The sequence below is a fragment of the Pristis pectinata genome, chromosome 25, assembly GCF_009764475.1.
Source record: "Pristis pectinata isolate sPriPec2 chromosome 25, sPriPec2.1.pri, whole genome shotgun sequence".
NCBI classification, from domain to species: Eukaryota; Metazoa; Chordata; class Chondrichthyes; order Rhinopristiformes; family Pristidae; genus Pristis; species Pristis pectinata.
The window spans coordinates 28,423,667-28,448,424 of record NC_067429.1 but is presented as its reverse complement, the minus strand read 5'-3'; the positions used below and the strand labels follow the sequence as shown (position 1 = coordinate 28,448,424).

Genomic DNA, 24,758 nt, shown 5'->3' with positions numbered 1-24,758 from the left:
AAGAGTTGGGATCTCAGAAGGAAGCTGGTTTAATGTTCAGTTTAATGCATTTAATCAGTTATTAGGTACTAAATGTTAACTTTGCTGTTTTCTTTTTTAAATCATGGACTCACAGAACAGTTAAACCACAGAAGTAGTCCATCTGGCCCATCACGTCCATGTCAGCTCTCCACCAGAGCATCTTGTTATTTCCATCCACTGGCCCCTTTTCCATAGCATTGCACATTTATCTGCACCATACATCTATCTCCACCATACATTTATCCAGATTCCCCTTGAAGTCCACAATGGAGCCTGCCTCCACCTCATCTGCAGGAAATGTGCTCCAGATTCCCAAACATTTTCCTGATGTCACTCGTCATTATCTTCCCCTCTGTTTTCTACCTGTGACCTCTGGTCCTCGACCACTCCACCGATGGAAACACCCACTATCCACTTTTGATATATTTCTACCCCATCTCTCCTCAGCCTCCTCTTCGAAGAAAACCACCCCGGCCTCTGTCCTTGTAACTCTGGCCCCTTATCCCAGGAGCTTTCTTGTAAATGACCTCTGGACCCTCTCGAATGCCTCCATCACCACCCCCCCCCAAAAGAACCCAGTAGTGCAGTTGAGGCCAGCCTGATTTGTGCACACATGGGCAGGCACGGTAGTGTAGCAGTTAGCGTAACACTCTACAGCGCCAGCGACCCTGGTTCAATTCCCGCCACTGTCTGTAAGGAGTTTGTATGTTCTCCCCGTGACTGCGTGGGTTTCCTCCCACAATCCAAAGACGTACAGGTTAGGAAGTTGTGGGTGTGCTATGTTGGTGCCGGGAGCGTGGCGACACTTGCGGGCTGCCCCCAGAACACTCTACGCAGAAGATGCATTTCACTGTGTGTTTCGATGTACGTGTGACTAATAAAGATACCTTATCTTAACTGACCATTGTCCAGCAGTTAGCAAGTGGGTGTAAGTTTAGGGCGTTAGGTGGGAATGTGAATTGGGGCTGCAATTAGATCAGCTATGATCTTATGAAGTGGTAGAAGTGGCTGGAAGGGCCGTGGCCCAGCCATCTCCTGATGTGTAAGTGCTGTGGAAAGGAGGGGTGAGATGGGGCAGCTCTTGGCCACACCACACCTACTGACCGAGGCGAACAGAGAGAGAAGGTCAGATCTCCCGCAACAGCTCGAACTCCCAGCACAGAGTCCTGCAGGTGACGCGGCGCTCGGTGCGGGTCCGCGCAGACACCGCAAACAAAGGGCTGGTGTGTGGGGGGCTCCCGGAGCGAAGCCGGGGAGGCAGCGAAGTGTTCCCTGGACACCCTCGGCCAGCCCCGCACCCACGGAGATCACAGACGGGGTCGCGCCTTCCTGCAGACTGAAGATTTTTGCAGATTCCCAGAGCGTCTGGGAAACATTCGAAATGTCCAGAGAGAAACGGGATTCACTTAAAGCGCGGTGGTTCGATTGTTAAGGCGTTGTCTACCTAGGGAGATGTGTCTGTGCGTTTTGTACCCCCCCCCCCCCTCTCTCTCGGCAGGGAAGTGGGTGGACCGTATTCTGGGTGCGGAGAGAGTACTGGGTGGGTGCAGTGAGCGCCAGAACATTGACAAAAGGCAAAGGCAGCCGGTTGTACAGTTCCACCCGGCAGTTGCAAAAGCAAGACGGTCTGACCCCCGGGTGCCGTTGTGGTAAAAACGAAGGGGAGTAAACACCGAAATACCATAATGTGAACATCTCCAACGCATTCACCCCGGGATCCAGGCAGTGTTGGATTTCGGAAGTTTGTGTCTCCGGCTGCCTTGTGTTCTAGCTCCTGGGCGAGTCTCCTCCCTCTCGGCTGCCGGTGGTTGGCTCCCGGGATCCTTTATAAAGCGTGCATGGCTTTCGGTTGATGGACAATTGCTGGATGCGGGAGCAAGGCGGGCCACGCTGAGTGAGCAGAGTGTGTTCAGACCGAAACAACACACAAAAAAAGAAAATCCCCGCGAGGAACTCGGGGTCCGCGGAGAACGGAGGAACCCAAGACCCGGGACACCTCGATTCCTTCTGCAAGGACACGGGCTCAACTCGCGATGCAGGTCACCAGTTCTCACCGTTAGCATCTTGAAGACCGAACGCCCCCCTCCTCGTTTCCTCCACTCTCCTCCCGACGCCTTTTAAAGACGGGTTCTTGCCTTGCAAACAAAGAAATGAATTCTACTTATTTCAACCAGACTGTGGTAGAGGCAGATTTGTACTCCGCCAAGGGACACGGTCTGGGTACAGTCCTTGGGTGTTGCAACCAAAGCGCAGTGACTACTGACGGCTCCCTCAACCTTAACCAAGAGGAGCAGAAACTCTTTATTATGAGAGTGGTGCAGATCGCCGTACTCTGTGTGCTCTCGTTGACTGTTATCTTCGGTATTTTCTTTCTGGGTTGCAATTTAATGATCAAATCTGAGAGCATGATCAATTTCCTGGTGAAAGACAGGAGACCCTCCAAGGATGTAGAGGCTGTGATAGTTGGCTTGTATTAGGAGGAGCCCGCTTCACCTTTTTTTAAAAAAAAGATCAGTGAGCTAGTGCTGATTGTACACTGTCCGCTGAGAACCTCCCCGGTGCAGGGAGAGGTACCCGGGGCGGTGAGGTTAAAGGACGGGTCGGTGGGTTTAAACAAAGAGGGAAATGGAAACGCGTAAAATGGTTGCACGTGGCATAAAATCACATTTTCTTAAATCGAGTTTCTGGGGAATTGTTGGAATTTGCAGATGGATGTTTTGTGCCCTTGCTGAGCACGAGAGCATTATTTTGCATGCAGAACCGGTAATAATTAAACATTGCATGAAAAAAAATCACACGTATAAAAGGATCGGAATGTGAAACGGGCGATGGAGCGAGAGGACAGGGGAGATCTGACCGTTGGGGTTCTAGAAGCGAATATTGCATGTGAAGGTATCTGCCGATCATTGTTAAAATTTAACACGTAATGTACAGGAACCTGACTCCGAGCTGCGAACAAAAGAAAAATCCAGAACATTTTGTAATATATTTTCTCGAGGACGAGTTTTTAATCGCATGTTTTGTTTCCGCAAGTCGGTGCCTGTTTAATTCCTCAGTCCGTTTCCCCTGTCTGGGCTGGTTTGTTGGAATGACATTGTAGCATGGTGTCTATCGTTGTCTCAAAGAGCTCGTGGTCTCCACTCGATGTGACTTCGTTACACAGTACGACTTTTAAAGATGATTGTTTTTAACACTGTAATGCAAAGTATGATTGATAAAAATATTCCAAACACAACTTTAATGAGTGTTTTGATATTATCCATCCATTCTTGAGAGAAGGCTGTTTAAATTGGGTTGTACAGATGCATTAAAATAAAATCTGTCTGGGAAGATGAACAACGTAAAGATGAATTAAACTGATTAAATGCAGCAGATCTTAACTAGATTTCTTTTGACGCTGCGGTCAGATCAAACGCTGGGCAAAGTTTATGAAAGTTGGAAAAAACGCAGATACTGGAAATTTAAAATAGAAGAATGTGAGAAACACTCAGCAGGTCGGGCAGCATCCGGAGAACGACAGGTAATGTTTTCAAGTCGACGGGAAAGGTTAACCGCTTCCCTTTCTGCAGATGCTGCCTGACCTGCGGAGTGCTGTTATAACAGGGACAGTTATAAGTCATTCTTCTCCTATAAAGAGACCTGGTAGCTGCGTTAATTAAGTTAAAGTTAATGCTGTTCAGTTGCAAATCTCACATAACGTTAACGCACAAGGTCTGCTCCAGCACATTTCATTTGTAAAATCTCTGCTTCAGGTGGGCACCTCGCTGTGTGTGACACGGATTCCCAGGTGCCGGTCCAGTCTCAGAAGCGGTCACTGGGAGACGGTGCGCGGGGTGTCGGCGGTCCTGGATTCCCCAGACTGTGGCAAACCTGGCTTCAAAGTCAAGAGTTCACCACACAAGTGCGGCTGTGAACCGAAGGCACTTACACCCCCAAACGCTGAAACACTTCTGGTGCGCCCTCACTCAGCCCCTCGGTGGTTAAAGGGGTGCGAGGCAGAGTCCACAGGAGCTGACCCGGAACCCCCTCTCCCTCTGGCAGTCTTTAGGGAACAGGTGGTCCACTCCTTTCTGCTCGCCATCCTCCGTCAGCCCCCACACCCGGGGACCCTCTGCTTGGGACCCCGACTCCCCGCCGTAAGACGGTGCCAGCCCTCTGTTTGTCCTGGGATTTTGGGGATGGACTTTACCCCACTCGGGAATTTTATGAGTGGGGAAAAATCGAGATGAGGATGCTTGGGGAGGAGAGGGGTTGACGGGACGTGTCAACCTGCCGAGTGTAGGGACCGCTTGCTGTGGAGAGTGTGGGGGTGGCGGGGGAGGTGACAGTCGGCTGCGCTGCCGGTATCACCACCGCTGGGACCTCGCTCTACACCGTCCAGGCGCTTCCTCAATCTCAAAGTCTTTCCAATACACAGGGGAAGGTGTTGTTAACTCACAGTTTGTTCTTTTACTTTTGCTGCGCCTTGAAATCTCCAAGTAATGGATCCAGTCGTTCTAAACAAAATACAACGTTCTCTAACCAAGCAATCCGAGTTTGATCTTTGGGTCCTCTCTGCATTTCACCCCCGAGGAAGCATCAATAGGTGATTCCTGTGTCCGCTGTCCCGACCCCTTACTTTCTCTCTCTCCCAAACCCATCCCTCTGTTCAATGGACCGGGCTCTGTCCGGATTATCACCTGTCTCGTCCCGTCACTGAGATGCCGTCCCAAGGGACAAGATCTCTGGTGCTCTCTGGTCTCCACCCCGCCTGGGCCAGCTCTCTCACTCTGGGAGACCCGCAGCCACGGCCTCACAGTGTTCAATAGCCCTGAAGTTGAGAATGCATCACATCATTGTGTGAAATCCGAGAACGATGAATCTGTTTATTCACATTTCAGGACCTGACGGCCAGCGTTTATTCCCTAACCCTAACTACTCCCGACTAGATAGTTTGCTCATCCATTTCGGAGTCGATCACATTCTGGTGGGTCGGGAGTTACATATGTGTCGTATGGGGTAGGGACGGCTGTTTCTGTCCTGTGGGACATGAGTGAACCAGATGGTTTTACTTACAGCCACCCTGTACTGTTGTGGTCAGTAACTATTTAAATTCCTTCGCTGCCCTGGTAGGACTAGAACCCAGGTCCTTGGATTGTAACTGTGAGCCTCTCAGTTACTTGTCTGCTCACCGCCGTTGACACCGCGGTGTCCCCTGTTGGGAATACTCGGCAACTGGACACCCAGTCTGATCTCCTAACTGAATATTCGGAAGATTAAAGCTTCTGCCTCGTCACAAAACGTTCCTTTTGCTCTGGCCGGTCGTGTGTGCAAACATCTGCGTCCAGTTTCACACTGGCCTTTCCATTCCTTATTAAAACATGTTCTGCTTTAACGTAGTTATTAAATCCCTCACCGTTTAACCAACAGGGACCATTGGATATTAATAAATCATATTTCTTTATTAATACTTTGCAGCTTTCCAAAGTTTTACTTACTCTGATAGGTTTGGGGGGAGGGGGGAGGGTTCCGAGGAGGGGACAATTTTTGACTTCACGCCCTTTTTTCACACTCCCCCGGAGCATTAATTCGAGAGTGCATCTGGCGCACATTGGAGTCCTGGTGTGTGTTAGTGACCTCCTCTCCTGCCACCCTCCCTCTCTAACAGGCTATTAGGACGTGCAAAGGTTAACTTTCGGTATTTATTCGCAGCTCAGTTTTGTGCTTAAATGAAAGATGTTATTGCTCATATCGGGATGTCTTCTGGTTCAGGAGCCCAGCTTTAACATCAAGCAGTTAAAAGGAATGGAAATTGACTCCAATATCACAGTCAAAGGCACTGATGAATTTTAATGATGAGCAGTAGACAATGTTGATTAAAACTGACTGCTTCCACACAAAACTGACTGAAGCACACTCAAAGTCACAATCCATTTTAAAAGGGTTCAACGCTCCTGGTCACTTTACGGGAACATTGCACTGAATAGATACAGGAAGAGCCGTGATTCTTTCCATTATATTCACAGTATTTGGTGAAACGAGCACTTATCGGCCTTCCCTAATAGCTTGGTACAACTGAATGGCTCTGTTCATCACTTCAGATGAGGGTAAAGAGCCAACCAATTATGGGATTGGAGTCACATCAAGACCATTTCAGGTAAGGACAGTTTCCTTCACTAAAGAGGATAAATGGTCCATTTAAGCTTTTTTAACAATCCAACATATTTATGGATACTTTTGCGAATGGATTTTTTTACAAGAGAGTTCAAACTACCATGGTTTAAAATCAAATGTGTGGATTATCAACCCCAGAGTCTGGATTATAATCCAGTAACATAACCACAGCACTGCAGCACTGATTGAGTTGGTGTGGTCTCATCCTAATTCAGGGAATACAGGCTACATGTGACCCTTTTACTAAACGCCTGTAACAAGGATAGTTCACCTCTTCTAAACGTTCTTGATCTGCCTGCAGTCTATGGTGCCTCCAACACCTCTCCATTGTCATCCAGTCAGGAGGTTCCATTCTTATCTATTGTGGCCAGAATTATTTCCTCTATCTGTTTACAAACCATCTTTGGTGCCCCCAAAGATTATTTCTTGGTCACATCAGTCAAAAATACAACTTCTGTTTCCGACATACACTGCCAATATCCAGTTCTATCTCATTACTACCTCTGCTAGGCTCGACACAATGTCTGACTGCTTGTCCGATACCCAGTAATGAATGAGCTGCAGATCCTCCAACTAAATACTGGGAAGACTAATTCTTCTGTCCCATTCAGTTCCCTTCGCCACCAAGTTCGTTCTTCTCCATGACAACAATCTGAAACTGAACCGTGGTTTGGAACTTTTGGATCAGATTTGGGCTGTAATTGAACAGCTGCACATTAAGACACATTATCTGCACATCTGGAATGTCACCTGATTATTCCCCTGCTTTAGCACAGCTTCTGCTGAAATCCTCACCCTCAGGCTTGCTATCACCAAACCAGGCTATTCCAAAGTAATTCTGGTCCACATCTAGTCCACCTTCTATAAACTTGAGGTCATCCCAGACTCTGTTGACTACAACTGCATTCATTCATTACTCCTTTGCTCACTGACCTGCATTGGCTTCGAATGAAACAATGTTTGGATTTAAAAAATTTCATCTTTATTTTCAAGTACCCTCCAAAGCCTTTCCCCTCTCTGTCTCCAGAATCTCTTGCCGGGGTCAATGCAGTATTCCTGTTCCGGCATCTTAATTATCCCACAGACTAATGGCCTGGAGTTCCATTGCCAATGCCCTGAGCTGTGGTATTTTCACCCTGAAGGTCTCTGCCTTTCCATCTCTCTTTGCTCCTTAAAAGCACTTCTTAAAATCTGTCTGACCCAGCTTTTGGTCATTTATCCTTGACACTTCTTGATGTGTGAGTTGTCAATTGCTTTGAGAATGACTTGGGAAATTTTAGTTAAGCAAAAGGTTTTACGTAAGTACAAGCTGACGTGTCTGATTTATATCAGTTCTTTTAAAATACATTTCTTTTAGCAGTCAAACTCTTAAGTCTGTTACTTTTAGGGCAATAAACACAATTTATTTCTAGGCCAATGCTGCAGAGCCAAACTTGTAACATGACCATTTATGCTGCGGAAATGTCGAGAAATGAGTCCTATTGTGTAAGCACGTATGGGTCTCTTTTATCAGAACTTGAGATGGATGACTTCAGATAACATTAGCTTGGCTCAGTACTGTCAGTAGAAAATGCTGCAGTTTTTGTGTTCAGTAGATGGGAGTTCAGTGGAGTTGAATTGATTATTATACATAATGGATTAGATTGCCAACCTCTAAGATTGTTTTGCAGTCTCCAGGAATGAAAGATTCATATCTGGGACACTGCTGCTAGTGAACTTGGGAGAAACATCACAGGCACATTTCAAATGTTGTGTATTTATCTTTTGTTTTCTTTAAGTGCTTAGATTTTGAAAATTTTGGAGATCAAGAAAGGAATCTTTTGACAAGTGCTTGGGGGTTATGTGATTTGATGAAACCACTGGAAATATATCCAACCAGATCTGGGAAGGCTAATAATGGAACTTTGGAGCTCTTTCTTCAGGAGAGTTTCCAGTCTGCTCCCTCCTATAGCTCACCTTGTAAATATGGGCCTCAGCCACAGTGACCAGCTGATGTGTCCAGTGGGTATCAGTGTTGGGCACAGTGTTCTTACTCTGCACAGTTCAGTTACCCTCTGTTAAAGTGCTTTTGTGCAGAATCTGTAGGGCTAATGGGATGGCCTCTGAAAATGGGCACCAGGATGGTAGCGGGCAACCAACTTTCATTGACGAATCCCATTACAAGGCGAGAGCTCTCTTCATAGTTTACAAACACTGGTCTAAAAGGCTTGGTTCAAGAGATGAAGTGAAAAAGTGTTGTCCAATTAGGGACTGAGTGACCATCCATTCACGTATTCTAAAGGTAGTGAGGGATAAGGGCTGTAACATCATCCCAATGACCTCGATGCAGTGTTACTTGTGACTCACACATGGCCAGTATTAGCAAATGCATCTTCCAATGGTCAGCAAATGCACCAGTACTTCATCCATGGCTCTCACCCCAGCCCAATGCACCACCCAATTGTTACTCACCTGATAGAAACCTGTCACTCAGAGCTCATATCCAACATACGTAGGCTTCACCTCGTCCCACCCACTTAGCACATCTACCAAGCCTCACACTCACAGTTCATAGCTTGCACACCCTGTCAGCTTTTCAACATGACTGGCACTATACCCAATTACCTGGCATGATGCTCACTGCCACATTTCCCTCTCTTGCAGGACAAGGTGGTGCACAACTGTAAGAAGCGCCAGCTGAACCAAAGGAGGTAGGATCTACCATATCATCCTACTGCTGAGGAGGGGAGAGCAGTGGTCATAGTTCAGGTGGCTAGATCTGTGGTGGGGTGCGGGGAGGTGGAAACCAGAGAAGGTGAAGTGTCCTGTACCAAATCCTTTTCCGACAAGACTTCTATGAATCTTACGTCTTTCAGTAAGATTGTCTCTTATTCTTCCAGACTCCAACAAATATAGACTCAATCCGTCCAACCTTTCCTCATCAGACAAATGCTCCATGCCCAGAATCATCCTGGTGAACCTTCTTAAACTGCCTCCAATGATAACACAGCTTTCCTTAAATAAGAAGGCCAACACAACTGTGTCCTGTACAGTTGTAACAAGACTTGACAAACTTTTATACTTCATCCCCCTTGAAATAGCCAACATTCTGTTTGCTTTCCTAATACTTGCTGTAGCTGTATACTAACTCTCTGTATTTAATGTATGAAGACACCACGATCCCTCTGTCTGGCAACACTCTCACACTCTCTCCACTTAAACATGATTCTGCTTGTATATTCTTCCTATCAAACTGGATAAGCTCAAGTTTCTCCACATTATACTTCATCTGCCAAATCTTTGCCCATTCAATTAACATATCTATATCTCCTTGCAGGCTCTTTTTGTCCTCATAACTTACTTTTCTACTCATCTTTGTACCATTAGTACATCTGGCTACAGTACACGAGAGGACATGGCTTTAGGGTGAAGGGGGAAAGGTTTGGGGGAACATTACGGGGAACGTCTTCACTCAGAGAGTGGTGGGAGTGTGGAATGAGCTGCCAGCTGATGTGGTAAATGCGGGCTCACTCTTAAGTTTTAAGAATAAATTGGATAGATACATGGACAGGAGAGGTCTGGAGGGTTATGGACTGGGTGCAGGTAAATGGGACTAGTGGAATAAAGTTTTGGCACAGACTAGAAGGGCTGAATGGCCTGTTTTCTGTGCTGTGGTGTTCTATGGTTCTGCGGTTTTACACTCCGTCCCTTCATTTAAGTAATAGTCATAGAGTCATAGAGTAATCCTTAATTAGATTGGCAACAATTGAGACCCCAATGATGATCTCTGTGGCGTCCCACAGGTTACTCCTGGCCAACCTGAAATGACTCATTTATCCCTACGCTTTTTCTGTGAGTTATCAAATACCCTATCCATGCCAATGTCTAACCTTTTAACTTTATGCAGTCACCTTTCATATCGCAACTTTTTGAAAGCTCTTTGGAAGTTTGAATACACTACTCCCACTGGTTCCCCTTTAACCATAAGTTTGTTACATCCTTAAAGAATTCTAATAGAATTGTCAAATAAAGTTTCTCTGTCACGAAATGAGAGGCATACCTGAGGGGCAACTTTTTCGTGCAGAGGGTGGTGAGTATATGGAACGAGCTGCCAGAGGAAGTGGTTGAGGCAGATACAATAGTACCATTTAAGAAGCACTTGTATAGGTACATGGAGGGGTGGGGCTTGGAGGGATATGGGCCGAACGCAGGAAACTGGGACTAGCAGGGTGGGCACTGAGGTTGGCATGGATTGGTTGGGCTGAAGGGCCTGTATCTGTGCTGTATTGCTCTATGACACCTTATTGACTCTGCTTGATTGTTATAAGATTTTCTAAATATCCTGCTACTACTTTCTTAATAATTGATTCCAGCATTCTCCCAGTGATGGATGTCGGGCTACATGACCTCCAGTTTCCTCCTTTCTGCCTGCTCCATATCTTGAGCAGTAACATTACATTTGTGGTTTTCCAATCTGCTGAGACCTTTCCAGAATATGAGGAACATCTGAAGATCACACCCAACCTATTTACCATCTCTGCAGCCTCTCCTTTTAAGACCCTTGGATGCAGGCTTGAGAGATTGTCAGCCTTTAGTCCCATTAATTTGCCAAGTTATTTTTCTGTAGTGATAGAGATTGTTTTCAGTTCTTCCTGCTGTTAGCACTCTGACTTCATACATTAATTGGGCTACTTTTGGTATCCTCTAACATGAAGGCAGATGCCAGATACTTGTTTAAAGCCTCTGCCATCTCCTTGTTTCCCATAATTAATTCCCCACTTGTGTCCTCTGGACGATGGTCTATTTTAGCGACTCTCATCCTTTTTGTGTACTTATAGAAGGTTTTATTGCCTCCTTTTGTATTTCCTTTACTCTATTTACTCTCAAGATGTATTTTCTGACTCTTTTTTTTAAAGTCATCGTTTGCTGGCTTCTAAGATGTTCCCAGCCTTCCGGCTATGAAAATTTTGTTTCATTTTGATACCATCCTTAATTTCCCTGATTAGTTCCGGATGGTTCATGCTTCTCAGAGCGTCCTTAGATCTTTTTGGATTGTATCTTTGTTCAGATTTAAGAAATATCTCCTTAAATGTCTGTGGCTGCTTATCTACTTAATCAATGTTCCCGATCTAGCCAATTCTATTTTCATACTTTTTCAACTGCTTTTACTGAAGTTACAACACTAGTTTCAGATCTAAGCGTCTTACTCTCAAGTTGTACGTAAAATTTTATAATGAGATGATCACTCTTCCCCAGAGTATCATTTATTATGAAGTCATTAATTAATCTTGCTACAATTAATAAAAGTTTGTTCAATGTCTGGTTAACTTGTCCTACTGTGAGCCTCCCTTAGTCATTCTTACGTTGATGAAGGTCAGCTCTTGGACGTTATGACATCACCAAGAGTTCTTACAGATATCATAATAATACAGATCTGGGTACAACTGTTATGGTATGGTCCAGTCCATTATATCACAGCACCATTGCATCTTGACATAATGAATTGTAATTCTTTGTAAAAAAAAATCTTATTGCAGTAAGCGTATTCCAGATGATGTTACAAATTTTACCATCTCAGGATTAACATACAATGACAATATACAGTATATGTTTCAGAACTGTTATAGGAAGACAATGTTATAATATAATGCTATTATGGTATGATATCACATATGACTAATTATATTGTGATTACAGTGCAGAAATTTAAAATTATATCCAGTATAGTACATAAATGACATCATGATACCATTACGTTACCTGCACAGTATAGCAGTATTGTGATATTGTCATGTGGCATTATTACAGTGCCATGGTATTGCAGTATAGTGCTGTCATGCTGCTTCTGTTTTAACACAGCATTACTACATTGTAATGGTGTCACATTATTATAGTACAGTGGGGTGCTGCTACAAATATAAATCAAAATAAAAAAAACGGCAGATGCTAGAAATCTGAAACAAAAATGCTGGAAACACTCAGCAGGTCAGGCAGCATCTGTGGAAAGAGAAAGAGTTAACCCTGACAAAAGGTTGCTCTTTCCACAGATCTTGTTTGTCCAGCTGAATGGTTCCAGCATTTTCTGTTCTTGCTACAAACACAATGTTGCATCCTCCTACAGTAGAGTGCTGTTGCAGGCCATTGGTATTACCAAGAAGTGTAATTACAATGCACGTCCTCCCCAGGTTGCGAATGCCTGACTTATGGACACCTTGTACATACGGATGAGCATTTGGGAGACTGGTGGGACGGATTTACTGGCTGCCGCAGGGCACCATCTGCCAGGTGGGATGGGGGCTCTTTCACGTAACTATTCTCCCCACACCTCCCCACCACCCCCCGAGTCACAAAAACCAGGGACTGGGTGGAGCCGGCAGCACTGAGCAGACTCACCCGCTCACTCCCTGAGTCAGTGAGGCTGGCTGGCGGCCGCTTTTCTCGTGCCTGCTCGCTCTCCCATCTCAGCTGTTTCTGTGACCCTCTCCCATGCACCATTTCTGTTCATTTCCGACTTACAGACAGTTTAGGTTACAAACAGCTCTCGGGAATGGAGCCCTGTCATAGCCTGGGGATTGCCTATATGGTATATTACAGTCTGCCGCTACCGGTATATCAGAGTTGATAATGCCGAACAAATTACAGATGTGAGATATTGGGATGTGAAACATGGAATCAGAATGTCTGCTTGTGGCAAAACACAAACAGCATTGGAAGTAGCAATCACAGGTCAACAAGGTGAATATTCACATCCTCCCTTCTCTGCCTTTTTACTGTGATTATATGATTTTATTCTTTTCCATGAATCACCTTGTTGTGGTATTTGAGTTTCAGCTGTGTGTCAAAGAGAAGGTTATTTGATTTGCAAGTATAATTCAAACACAGGCTCATTTAATTTCACATTGACTCATGCCATCAAAGAATGGCAGTTGGATTTTTTGGGCAGCGGATGAATTAAAAACTCGGAGGTTTATTTAATCTTATTTCCTCAGGGAAACTGTACTTCAAAATGACTGAATGTTCAGTGTTGAATACATCACTCACTGTTTGGTTAATCGCTCATTAATTGTAACTAAGTAGCTGCAAGAACTTGAGAGCTTCTAAAGAACACAGACACACACACACACCCATGAAAAAATGAGAGGTTAATCCACAGGGAAGGTTTAAATGCTAAATGCTAAATGCTAATATTAGAAAATGTCAAATTGGAAATGTGCTGTAGCAGTGAGCTCGCCACAGCTTTGAAAGGAATGGAGTATGGCATGTTGTGCCTGGTTTCGATCTCCACCAAGATTCAGTGAGCGCCAATGTCAAGTGTCAAATGTGAGTCAGGAGCTAACTGGCTCCGTCCGTTCCTTTGATTCGAATGACACTCCTGGAAGCGACGGCTTACCAGTGGAGTTGTACTCGGCTCTGTGGGACTGGATGGGGCCGGACCTGCTGGAAGTGTACAATACTATGCTTCTGTCTGGCAGCATGTCAGAATCCATGAGGAAGGGCATCATTACCCTCATCTACAAGCAGAAGGGGGAGAGGGCGGACATCAGAAATTGGAGACCCATCTCACTGTTGAATGTGGATTATAAGATCCTGTCCAAGGCCATTCCCAACAGGGTCAAGTCTGCTCTGGGACAGGTGATCCACCCCGATCAAAGCTGTGCTGTACCTGGCAGGAAGATCTTTGACAGTCTCGTGCTGCTCAGGGACACCATCGCCTACGTGCAGGACAGAGGGGTGAACACCTGCCTGGTCAGCTTGGACCAGGAGAAGGCCTTCGACAGGATATCACACACGTACATGTCGGACGTGTTCTCCAAAATGGGCTTTGGGGAGGGAATCAGAAATTGGTCCCAACTGCTTTACACAGACATCTGTGGTACAGTCCAAATCAATGAGTGGGAAACAGACAGCTTTCCCATCAAGTCTGGAGTCAGGCAGGGCCGCCCTCTCTCTCCTGTCTTGTTTGTGTACTGCATAGAACCCTTTGCTGAATTCACAGGAAGGCCGAGAGCATCAGAGGGGTGACGTTGCGAGGCAGTGAGGTCACCCAGGTGAAAACCTCCCTGTATGTGGATGACGTCACCGTCTTCTGCTCGGAGCCGAGGTCAGTTCGCAGATTGATCAGCATCTGCGACCAGTTTGCGTTGGCATCAGGGGCCAGAGTCAACCGCGCGAAGAGCGAGGCCATGCTCTTCGGCAACTGGCCCGACCGATCCAACATCCCCTTCACTGTCAGGACTGACCATCTGAAGGTGCTGGGGATCTGGTTCGGAAGAGCTGGGCCATGCAACAAAAATTGGCGGGAGCGGATTGGGAAGGTGAAGCAGAAACTGGGACAATGGGAACGGCGCTCCCTGTCGATAACTGGGAAGAACTTGGTCATCAGGTGTGAGGCGCTCTCAGGGCTGCTGTACTTGGCGCACGTGTGGCCCGTCCCTCACTCCTCCGGTTTGGAAATCACCCGCGCCGTCTTCCGGTTCATCTGGGGATCCAAGATGGTGTGGGTCCGACAGGCCACCATGCACAAGTCCCTGGACAATGGGGGTGAAGGTGTCCCCAGTGTCGCTCTCATCCTGATGACCACCTTCGTCTGTGGCTGCATCAGGCTGTGTGTGGAACCCAAGTACATGGGCACCAAGTGTCACTACGTACCGAGGTTCTACCTGTCCCCGCTGTTGCGAAGGATGGACCTGGCCCAGTTGCTGTGCAACACCCCAGTCAGCTGGACGCTGCCGCGCTACCTGTCCTTTGTGGAAAAGTTCTTCCAGACCAACACCTTTGACCACAAGTCCATCAGGCAGTGGTTGGCAGGGAACATCCTGCAGGCACTGCAGGAGAAGGACTTGATGGATACTGTGGGGTGGTTCCCTGAGCAGACTGTCCAGATCACCTGGCAAAATGCCTCATCGCCAGAACTCACCAACAAGCACCAAGACCTCGCTTGACTGGCAGTGAGAGGGGCCCTCCCAGTCAGATCCTTCCTGTATGGTTGGAACCTCACTCCCAGCGCGCGCTGCCCCCAGGAGGACTGCGCTGGGGACGAGACGGTTGCCCACCTCTTTGCGGCTGTAGGTTTGCGAGGAGGGTGTGGCGAAAGATGCAGGGGTCCTTGTCACAGTTCATCCCCAGCAGCTGCGTAACAGAGGATTCTCTGATCTACGGGCTGTTTCCGGGGACACACACAGAGACGGACATCAAGTGCTGCTGGAAAGTCATCAACTCGGTGAAAGACGCCCTTTGGTCTGCCCGAAGCTTGTTGGTCTTCCAGCACTGCGAGATGTCCGTAGGGGAATGCTGTTGGCTGGCACATTCCAGGCTGCAGGAGTACGTGTTGAGGGGATACACTGAAGCTGGGAGCAGCCAGCGCAAGGGCTCGGTGGGGAAGGACTACAGTTTAGGGTTCTTCTGCCACTGGAGAGGGAGGGGCAGGGTCAGGCGAGAAAGCCCCTTAAATATTATAAATATGGGATTGGGGTATCACCCCAGGGAGCCACACGTGTGGCATCGGTGCTGTGGTTTTTATATAAAAAGGTAACACTAATGATGGATCCGTACACAAATGTAAAGGTTTGCACTGTTTTATTGTTGCATGTAGTTTGTTTTTTATGATGAATAAAGTTTATTTTTGAATTTAAAAAAAGTCGGGCTGAGCTGTGGTAGTTCTAGTGGCTGAATGACCTGCTCTTGCTCAGCTCATTCTTGAAGAGTATCCTCATGGTAATGATGTGGAGGGGTAGCCAAGGTGCCCAAGGTAAATCAGCACCAGAAGATGAGGGAGTTGTGAAGAGAAGAAACTGCCCACATGGAGTGGCACAAGGCACCCATGACGAGTTTGTCCTGCTCGGGTAATTGGTGGTGGCTCGGCAGCAACTTCCAGAATATCTTCTCTGTTGGACCTTGTCCTCCTTTTCCTTCCTGTCCCTTTCATTTCCTTCCCTTCTCTTCCCCTTCCCTCCCCCCGACTTCCTTCCTCTCCTTTTTCCTTCCCACACCTCCCTCCCCTCCCTTCCCCTCCCTCCCGCTCCCTCCCCTCCCTCCCCTCCCCTCCCTTCCCCTCCCTCCCGCTCCCTCCCCTCCCTCCCCTCCCCTCCCTCCCCTCCCTCCCCCTCCCTCCCCTCCCCTCCCTTCCCCTCCCTTCCCTCCCCCTCCCTCCCCTCCCTCCCCCTCCCTCCCCCTCCCTCCCCTCCCCTCCCTTCCCCTCCCTTCCCTCCCCCTCCCTCCCCTCCCTCCCTCCCCTCCCTCCCCTCCCCTCCCTTCCCCTCCCTTCCCTCCCTCCCCTCCCTCCCCCTCCCTCCCCTCCCTCCCCTCCCCTCCCTCCCCTCCCTTCCCCTCCCTCCCCTCCCCTCCCTTCCCCTCCCTTCCCTCCCCCTCCCTCCCCTCCCTCCCCTCCCTCCCCCTCCCTCCCCTCCCTCCCCTCCCCTCCCTCCCCTCCCTCCCTCCCCTCCCTCCCCTCCCTCCCTCCCCTCCCTTCCCCTCCCTTCCATTCCTCCCCTCCCTCCCCTCCCTCCCCCTCCCTCCCCTCCCTCGCCTCCCTCCCCCTCCCTCCCCCTCCCTCCCCTCCCCTCCCTTCCCCTCCCTTCCCTCCCCCTGCCTCCCCTCCCTCCCCTCCCTCCCTCCCCTCCCCTCCCTTCTCCTCCCTTCCCTCCCTCCCCTCCCTCCCCTCCCTCCCCTCCCCTCCCTTCCCCTCCTTCCCTTCCTCCCCCTCCCTCCCTCCCTCCCCCTCCCTCCCCCTCCCTCCCCTCCCTCCCCCCCTCCCTCCCCTCCCTCCCCTCCCTCCCTCCCCTCCCTCCCCCTCCCTCCCCCTCCCTCCCCCTCCCTCCCTTCCCTCCGCCTCCCTCCCCTCCCTCCCCTCCCTTCCCTTCCCTCCCTTCCCCTCCCTTCCCTCCCCTCCCTTCCCTTCCCCTCCCCTCCCCTCCCTTCCCTTCCCTCCCTCCCTCCGCCTCCCTCCCCTCCCTCCCTCCCTTCCCTTCCCTCCCCTCCCCTTCCCTCCCTCCCCTCCCTCCCCTCCCTTCCTCCCCTCCCCTCCCTTCCTCCCTTCCCTTCCCTCCCTTCCCTCCCTCCCCTCCCTCCCCCTCCCTCCTCTCCCTCCCCTCCCTTCCCTTCCCCTCCCTTCCCTCCCCTCCCCTCCCTTCCCTTCCCTCCCTTCCCTCCCTTCCCTTCCTTCCTTCCCTCCCTTCCCCTCCCTTCCCTCCCCTCCCTTCCCTTCCCCTCCCCTCCCCTCCCTTCCCTTCCCTCCCTTCCCTTCCCTCCCCCTCCCTCCTCCCCCTCCCCTCCCTTCCCTTCCCTTCCCTCCCCTCCCTTCCCTCCCCCTCCCTCCTCTCCCTCCCCTCCCTCCCCCTCCCTCCCCTCCCTTCCCTCCCCTCCCTCCTCTCCCTCCCCTCCCTTCCCTCCCCTCCCTTCCCCTCCCTTCCCTTCCCTCCCTTCCCCTCCTTCCCTCCCCTCCCTTCCCCTCCCTTCGCTTCTCTCCCTTCCCTTCCCCTCCCCTCCCCTCCCTTCCCTTCCCTCCCCTCCCTCCCCTCCCTTCCCTCCCCTCCCCTCCCTTCCCTCCCTTCCCTCCCTCCCCTCCCTCCCCCTCCCTCCTCTCCCTCCCCTCCCTTCCCTTCCCCTCCCTTCCCTCCCCTCCCTCCCTCCCCCTCCTCCCCCCCCTCCCCTCCCTTCCCTGCCCCTCCCTTCCCTCCCCTCACCTCCCTTCCCTTCCCTCCCTCCCCTCCCTCCCCCTCCCTCCTCTCCCTCCCCTCCCTTCCCCTCCCCTCCCTTCCCTTCCCTTCCCCCCCCTCCCTTCCCTTCCCTTCCCCTCCCTTCCCTTCCCTCCCTTCCCTTCCCCTCCCCTCCCCTCCCTTCCCTTCCTTCCCTTCCCCTCCCCTCCCCTCCCTTCCCTTCCCCTCCCCTCCCTTCCCTTCCCTTCCCTTTCTTTCCCTCCCCTCCCTTCCCTCCCCTCCTCTCCCTCCCCTCCCCTCCCCTTCTCTGCCCTCCTCTCCCCTCCCCTTCTGATGTGTAAATATCACCAACAATTTGCCCTGGTCCAATCATGTGGACGCTATGGCCAAGAGAGCACACCAGTTCCTCTGCTTCCTCAGAAGGCTCAAGGACAGCTTCTATCCCGCTGTTATAAGACTCTTGAACAGACCTCTTGTACAATAAAGATAAACTCTTGATCTCTCAATCTACTTTGTCATGGCCCTTGCACCTTATTGTCTGCCTGCACTGCACTTCCTCTGTCCTCTGCATCCTGTTATTGTTTTTCTTTTGTACTACCTCGAGATACTTATGCATGAAATGATCTGTCTGGATGGCACAGAAACAAAAGCTTTTCACTGTATCTCGGTACATGTGACAATAATAAACCGATTACAATCACAATCACCTTCCCTTGTTTGCACACGGTTCATACCAGAGTCTGATTCAGCAGGGGACGTGGGAGGACAGAGGAGAAGAGGAACTAAATTATCTAAAGGGGATCTACTTGAAGGTGGTTCACAGCCTAATGAAACACACAAGGTGACATGGCAGCACGTTGCCGACCTGCCATCTCAGACTAGTTGTGGGACAGACAGGGACATACAGGGGATTGGGATTCCCACTTTGCAGGGCTGGTGTGAGGAGTAGGGTGCAACACAGCCCCAGGAGATGTGGCTGTGATTGTTAAGCAGTGCTGATCTCAACCAGGGCAGCACTAATATGCTGCATTTGTCCCCAGTGCCCCACAGTAGTATCTCAATGTTTAGACCCCACATTGTTAACTGATGTCACTTCTCACGTAGGCAATTACACTTTGGGGTGTTGAGTGGTAAAGGGTCAGGTTCAGCTATGACAGTGTAATATAGTTGCACAGCTCCTTAGTTCACTCTCCAGAAAAAAAAATAGATGAACATAGTTCCAGATGGCAAGCAAATATCATGGACCTCTGTTTCTGTAGGCATCTGGAACTGTAGCCCACTGTAAGGGTGCATGAACCAAATGGAAGTCAGGGATAAGAAGGAAATGCCAACATGGGGATCTATCTTCTCATCCCTACTAGGGCTGGTTTGCATGAACTCAGCATGGTTGCAATGCACAGTTTGGGTGAAGTGGAAGACAGGACAGCGAAAGCATAAAGCACCAACCAAGGGCTTTAATTAACTGTTTGAGCCAACAAGTCCTGTCTCCAAAGCCATAAACCATTCATAGATAGTTTCAAGCACTGGACTTTAATAAGATGCATCATAGTGCTCTGGGGAACTTTAATTAAGTTCTTCGACTATTGGACTCTATCGGAGATTATTGTGAATTCAACAGTGAGTCATCCAGTTCTGTTTTAATAAACTATTAAACGTATTTCAGGACACTGTAGCTGTCAGTGTGCACAGGCAGAACAAAATAAACATTTTTATAATTGTATTATTCAGAGGAAGGAAATGCAGCTTCTTGAGTGATCTTTGAAACCGAGGAACACATCGACTGAAAATATTTGCGTGACAATTCTCTCTTCTGCTGAAGAAGCACACAGCCCCGGATCCCCGCTCCAGACTGAAACACAGGCACCTGCTGCACTGCTACAAAGGGGAATAAATCTCAGATGAGTTCCGTTTGTTTGGAGCTCCCTTCCTCAAGCCATACCAGACATCTTGGACTCCCTAATAATTGAGAATGAGGTTTACAGCTGAACATCAAAGACTTGTGTAAACTAGGAGACTAGACAGGAGGATGCAAACTGAAGATTCAATTTCTGTCTGAGGAGATGAGTTATTATGATCTGAAATAAACTATCCCACAGTAAGATGGAAACACATTCAATATTAATTTCCAGAGGGGAATTGGATAAAATGTTTGACAGGGTAAAGAATTGCAGGGCTCTGGGGAAGAGCAGGGCCTTGGGAATAATTTGATAGCATTTCAAAAGAGCTGGAACAGGTACCATGGTGTCCTTAGATTGTTAGATTTTGTGCTGTCATCTCATGGTGTCTTCCTTTTGGTGCTCCTGTTATATATAGTGTTGCACTGTGAAGGTGGCACTCTCAGAAGGACCCTAATTTCTAGGCGTCAGTAGCATTCTGGATGCATTGAGTTTTTTGGTTTAAACCGCTTCTTGGTACTGGATTAAAATAATCAAGGCAATAATTGCTGGCGTAAACTGTTGATAGGAGCATTGTTGTGTTTTTTGGTATTGGTATTGGTTTATTATTGTCACTTGTACTGAGGTACAGTGAAAAACTTGTCTTGCATACCGATCGTACAGGTTAATTCATGACACAGTGCAGATACATTGAGTTAGTACAGAGTGCATTGAAGTAGTACAGGTAAAAACAATAACAGAGTACAGAGTAAAGTGTCACAGCTACAGGGAAGTGCAGTGCAGGTAGACAGTAAGGTGCAAGGTCACAAAAATGTAGATTGTGAGGTCAAGAGTCCGTCTCATCGTGTAAGGGATGAGATGCTTCCTAATATGTAGTTTTACATTTTCAAATTGGAATTGAGGCCCACCTACTGCAAGATATTCCAGCTGGTAATTTAGTAACTCTCCATTACATCTTTAGGATATCAAGAGTGCCTCACAGTTACTGGAGTACCTTTAACTGCAACTAACGCTATGTCGATAATTACTGAAGGCAACTTGAAAGTAGCACAGGCATACCCTATTTTCATTTCTAAACCATCTCTTGTGTTCTGTGAAACATTTTTACCTTCAGTCGTATATTTTTGCCTCAAAGCTAGAAGTTCTCTGATCTGTCATTTCTCATTCCTTTGTGAGATCACACTGAAATCTGTTCTAATGAACACACAACCAACTACTCCTGTTTTCCTTTGCCGTCGTATTTCCTAGTATGAAGCAACATGAAATCACTGAATTCTTATGACATTCAAGGAGGCTATTTGCCCCTTTGTGTCTATTCCAGCTCCAAATAGAGCAATCCCATTTCTTCATGAATCTCAGCTGCACTTGAAAAGAAAAATGAACCATCTGACAACTGATACATTTAACTATGTAGCATCTGCTTAAGTTACAGTTTAAAATCACAATGGTGCTTGGACCCACAACCTTTTGACTTAAGATGTCCTCATGGTTTGGGGCATGCCCTCTTCTAGTTACTACCATTAGGGAGGAGGTACAGGAACCTGAAGACCCACACTCAGTGATTCAGAAACAGCATCTTCCCCTCCGCCATCAGATTTCTGAACGGTCCATGAACCAATGAACACTACCTTGTTATTCCTTTATTTTGCACTTTACTTTTATGATTTATAGTAATTTTTATGTTTTTGCACTGTACTGCTGCTGCAAAACAACACAGTTCACCGCATAGAAGTCAGTGATAATAAATCTGATTCTGTTTCTGATTCTGAATGCTTATCTGAATCAGTCTGACAGCCTAGAAATGTGCACGCAGTATACTTAGATTTCTCACGCAATGTTTTAGAGATTCGCCTGTGTGATGCAAAAAAAAATCACTGCTGTGAGGCTGAAAGTTATTGAGTGAAGCAACATTCACCCTTTTCCAGTGAAGCCTTCGTTTGCTCATTTTTGTGAGATTTTTTGTGTAAAAATGATCTCAAATCCCCAAGTGACACCAACAGTCGTGCAACACCTAACATTTGTCTTCAGTGAGATCTTCACCCTCATTCGTTTGAAAAGTGACTGTTGCTGCTCATTCACAGAAACAGCTTCACAAACTGAAGGCTGGGAAAAAAATGGCCACCCGCACTAAACCTGCAATCACAGCCAGACCGTCACTCATTAGTTACCGCTCAGTCTGCACACTGCTCACTTTTCACATCACTCACTCTTCACACTGCATGCTGTCCACAGTTCACATTTTTCAGTCTTCACACTGTTCACACTTCACACTTCTCACACTGTTCACACTTCACACTTCTCACACTGTTCACACTTCACACTACTCACTTCACACTCTTCAATTCACGCTGCTCATTGTGCACTCTGCTGTTCACTGCTCTGTTCACACTGATTACTCTTTGCACTGCTGTTCATGCTTCATTGCTCACTTTGCACACTGTTGCACACTAATTATTATTCACACTTCAGTATCACTACTATCTACAGGAGGCGCTGCCTCAGGAAGGCAACATCCATCATCAAAGATCCCCACCATCCGGGCCATGCCACCTTCTCACAGCTACCATCGGGCAGGAGGTACAGAAGCCTGAAGTCCCCACACCACCAGGTTCAGGAACAGCTACTTCCCTTCAACCATTCGATTCTTGAACCAACCAGCGCAACCCTAATCACCAGAGATTATCAACACTGTGATCACTTTGGTCACTGCACTAAAATGGACTTCTTTTTTGTTCTAACTGTGCTCTTGTAAAAATTGTGTATAATGTACTGTATGTTTAATTTACATTTTTCTTGTGAATGCTGCTTATCTGATGCTCTGTGCCTGTGATGCTGCTGCAAGTAAGTTTTTCATTGCACCTGTGCACACATGTACTTGCGTATGTGACAATAAACTCGACTTTGACTTTCAGTTGGGACTGGGGACTGAGATCAGGGGAATGGGAGCAGGATTGGGGAGTGGGGCTTTTGGTGCTGTGTGGGAGTAGGGGGCAGGATAAAAGGCAAGTAAGGGTCATATCTTGGCCCCAGTTTTTCACAGGTGCCCAACAATGGCTGGTCTTGGTTTAACAATGCTCCAAAGAGAATTTTCCATGAGAAACAATGCCACACCTACACAATTGGTGTGAATATCCTGTCCGGCACACAAAGGTGAACTGCACTCAGAGGTGTTCAGTCTGGAAGTGGTCCAGTCGTACTCTTTCAGTCATGTGACACTGGAAAAGCAATGTTGTATGTCTGAACTTCCAATAGGTCAACGGGCCAACATGACTGACCTACAGAGCATTGAGGAGAGTTCTGAGGCAGTTTCCTGGTTTCTCATTGGTCTGGCGAAACAGTGGATTCTTGAGTGCCAACCCTCTGCCAGCTGCTCTCAAAACACTTTGAGCTTTGTTGCCCTCCGACCTCTGCTGACTTCAGCTGGGAGCTAGAGAAGTGGGAGGCAGGGGCCGGCTCTCAGGAGCTGGAGTGTGAGGGGACGGAGTTGGTGAGAAATGGGAGCTGGAGGTTGGAGGTGTGGGAAGCGGGGCTGGAGGTGTGGGAAGCTCAGGGTTGGAGACGCTGTGAGTGGATGGTGGGGTGTCAGAGGTGGAAGCACTCAGGGAGTGGGGCAGGGGGTTGTTGAGGATAGCGAGCTATCCTCACACAGGATCAACCTCTCCCCTTGCTGAAAAAGATCTACATCTCTCCTGGCCTCAGCAACCGTGAGTGGGATATAAACACCAGCGGAGTCAGGAGTCTGGAGGAGGTGACAAGTGATCAGGGTAAGAGGCAGAAAATAAGCACCTGTGTCTTGGATAAAGCTGAATGAACGCGTAGGACTGGAACACATTACAGTGTTGTGTGCGGAGGAACACTGCCGGCAGGCTCGACTGCTGATGGAAGGCAGGGCTTCTCAGTCAGACTCCTACTGCTGTTGACTGGAGCTGCAGCGAGAGAGAGAAAGAGAGAGAGAGAGAGAGAGAGAGAAAAAGAAAGAGAGAGAGAAAGAAAGAGAGAGAGAAAGAAAGAGAGAGAGAAAAATAGAGAGAGAGAAAGAAAGAGAGAAGAGGGAAAAAAGAGAGGGAGAGAAAGAGCGATCATCCCCATGCTGTTGCGATACTGCCAGGCCGCACCTTCGTCTCTTAATGAGTCCCTCCAGAAATGGACAGAGTTGGAGTGGCCTGGAATACCACAGCTCAGAAACCAGGAATCCCCTCGCTAAACCTTCCTGGCTCTTGATCTCAAAGTCAAAAGTCGAGTTTATTGTCATCTGCACAGGTGCAATGAAAAACTCACTTGCAGCAGCATCACAGGCACAGAGCATCATATAAGCAGCATTCACAAGAAAAACATAAATTAAACATACATTATGCACAATTTTTACAAGAAAGAACACAATTAGAACAGAAAAAAGTGGTGGATTTTAGTGCAAAGTCATAGTGTTGCTAAACTGTACTGATTAGGGTTGTGCTGGTTGGTTCAAGAACCAAATGGTTGAAGGGAAGTAGCTGTTCTTGAACCTGGTGGTGTGGGGACTTCAGGCTTCTGTACCTCCTGCCCGATGGTAGCAGCGAGAAGATGTCACGGCCCGGATGGTGGGGATGTTTGATGATGGATGTTGCCTTCTTGAGGCGGCGCCTCCTATAGATACTATCAATGGTGGGGATGGATGTGCCCGTGATGTATTGGGCAGAGTCCACTAGGCTCTGCAGCTTCTTATGTTCCTGTGCATTCGAATTGCCGTACCAGACAGTGGTGCAACCAGTCAGGATACTTTCAACAGTACATCTGTAGAAGTTTGTCAGCATGTTCGGTGCTCTCAATACTGTTTATGTATCTGAAGGTATATTGTATCAACAAAAAAATACCTTCAGGTGCATAGAGTGTTGACAGCAGTTGATGAGGATTCAGGAGTTTGACAGTAGCAGCTGGACATGTGGGTCAGCAAGTGAAGAGAGAGATGTTGGTGAAATACTCAGGCAGAAGATGTCAAATACAGAAACATCTATAGACATTGAGAAACAGACTTGTAAAGCAAAAGCAAAGACTGGGTGAGGGCAGGGGGAAAGATGTT

General features: G+C 48.1%; 1 protein-coding gene across 1 annotated transcript; it reads left to right on the top strand.

Annotated features, from left to right (window-relative positions):
* The first annotated feature begins 1,171 nt into the window (after positions 1 to 1,171).
* Positions 1,172 to 3,256, top strand: LOC127583005 (reprimo-like protein). The gene has a single exon (XM_052038692.1). It carries the CDS (start codon positions 2,172 to 2,174, stop codon positions 2,496 to 2,498), a length of 327 nt encoding a protein of 108 aa, XP_051894652.1. The 5' UTR covers positions 1,172 to 2,171; the 3' UTR covers positions 2,499 to 3,256.
* Positions 3,257 to 24,758: the final 21,502 nt, after the last annotated feature.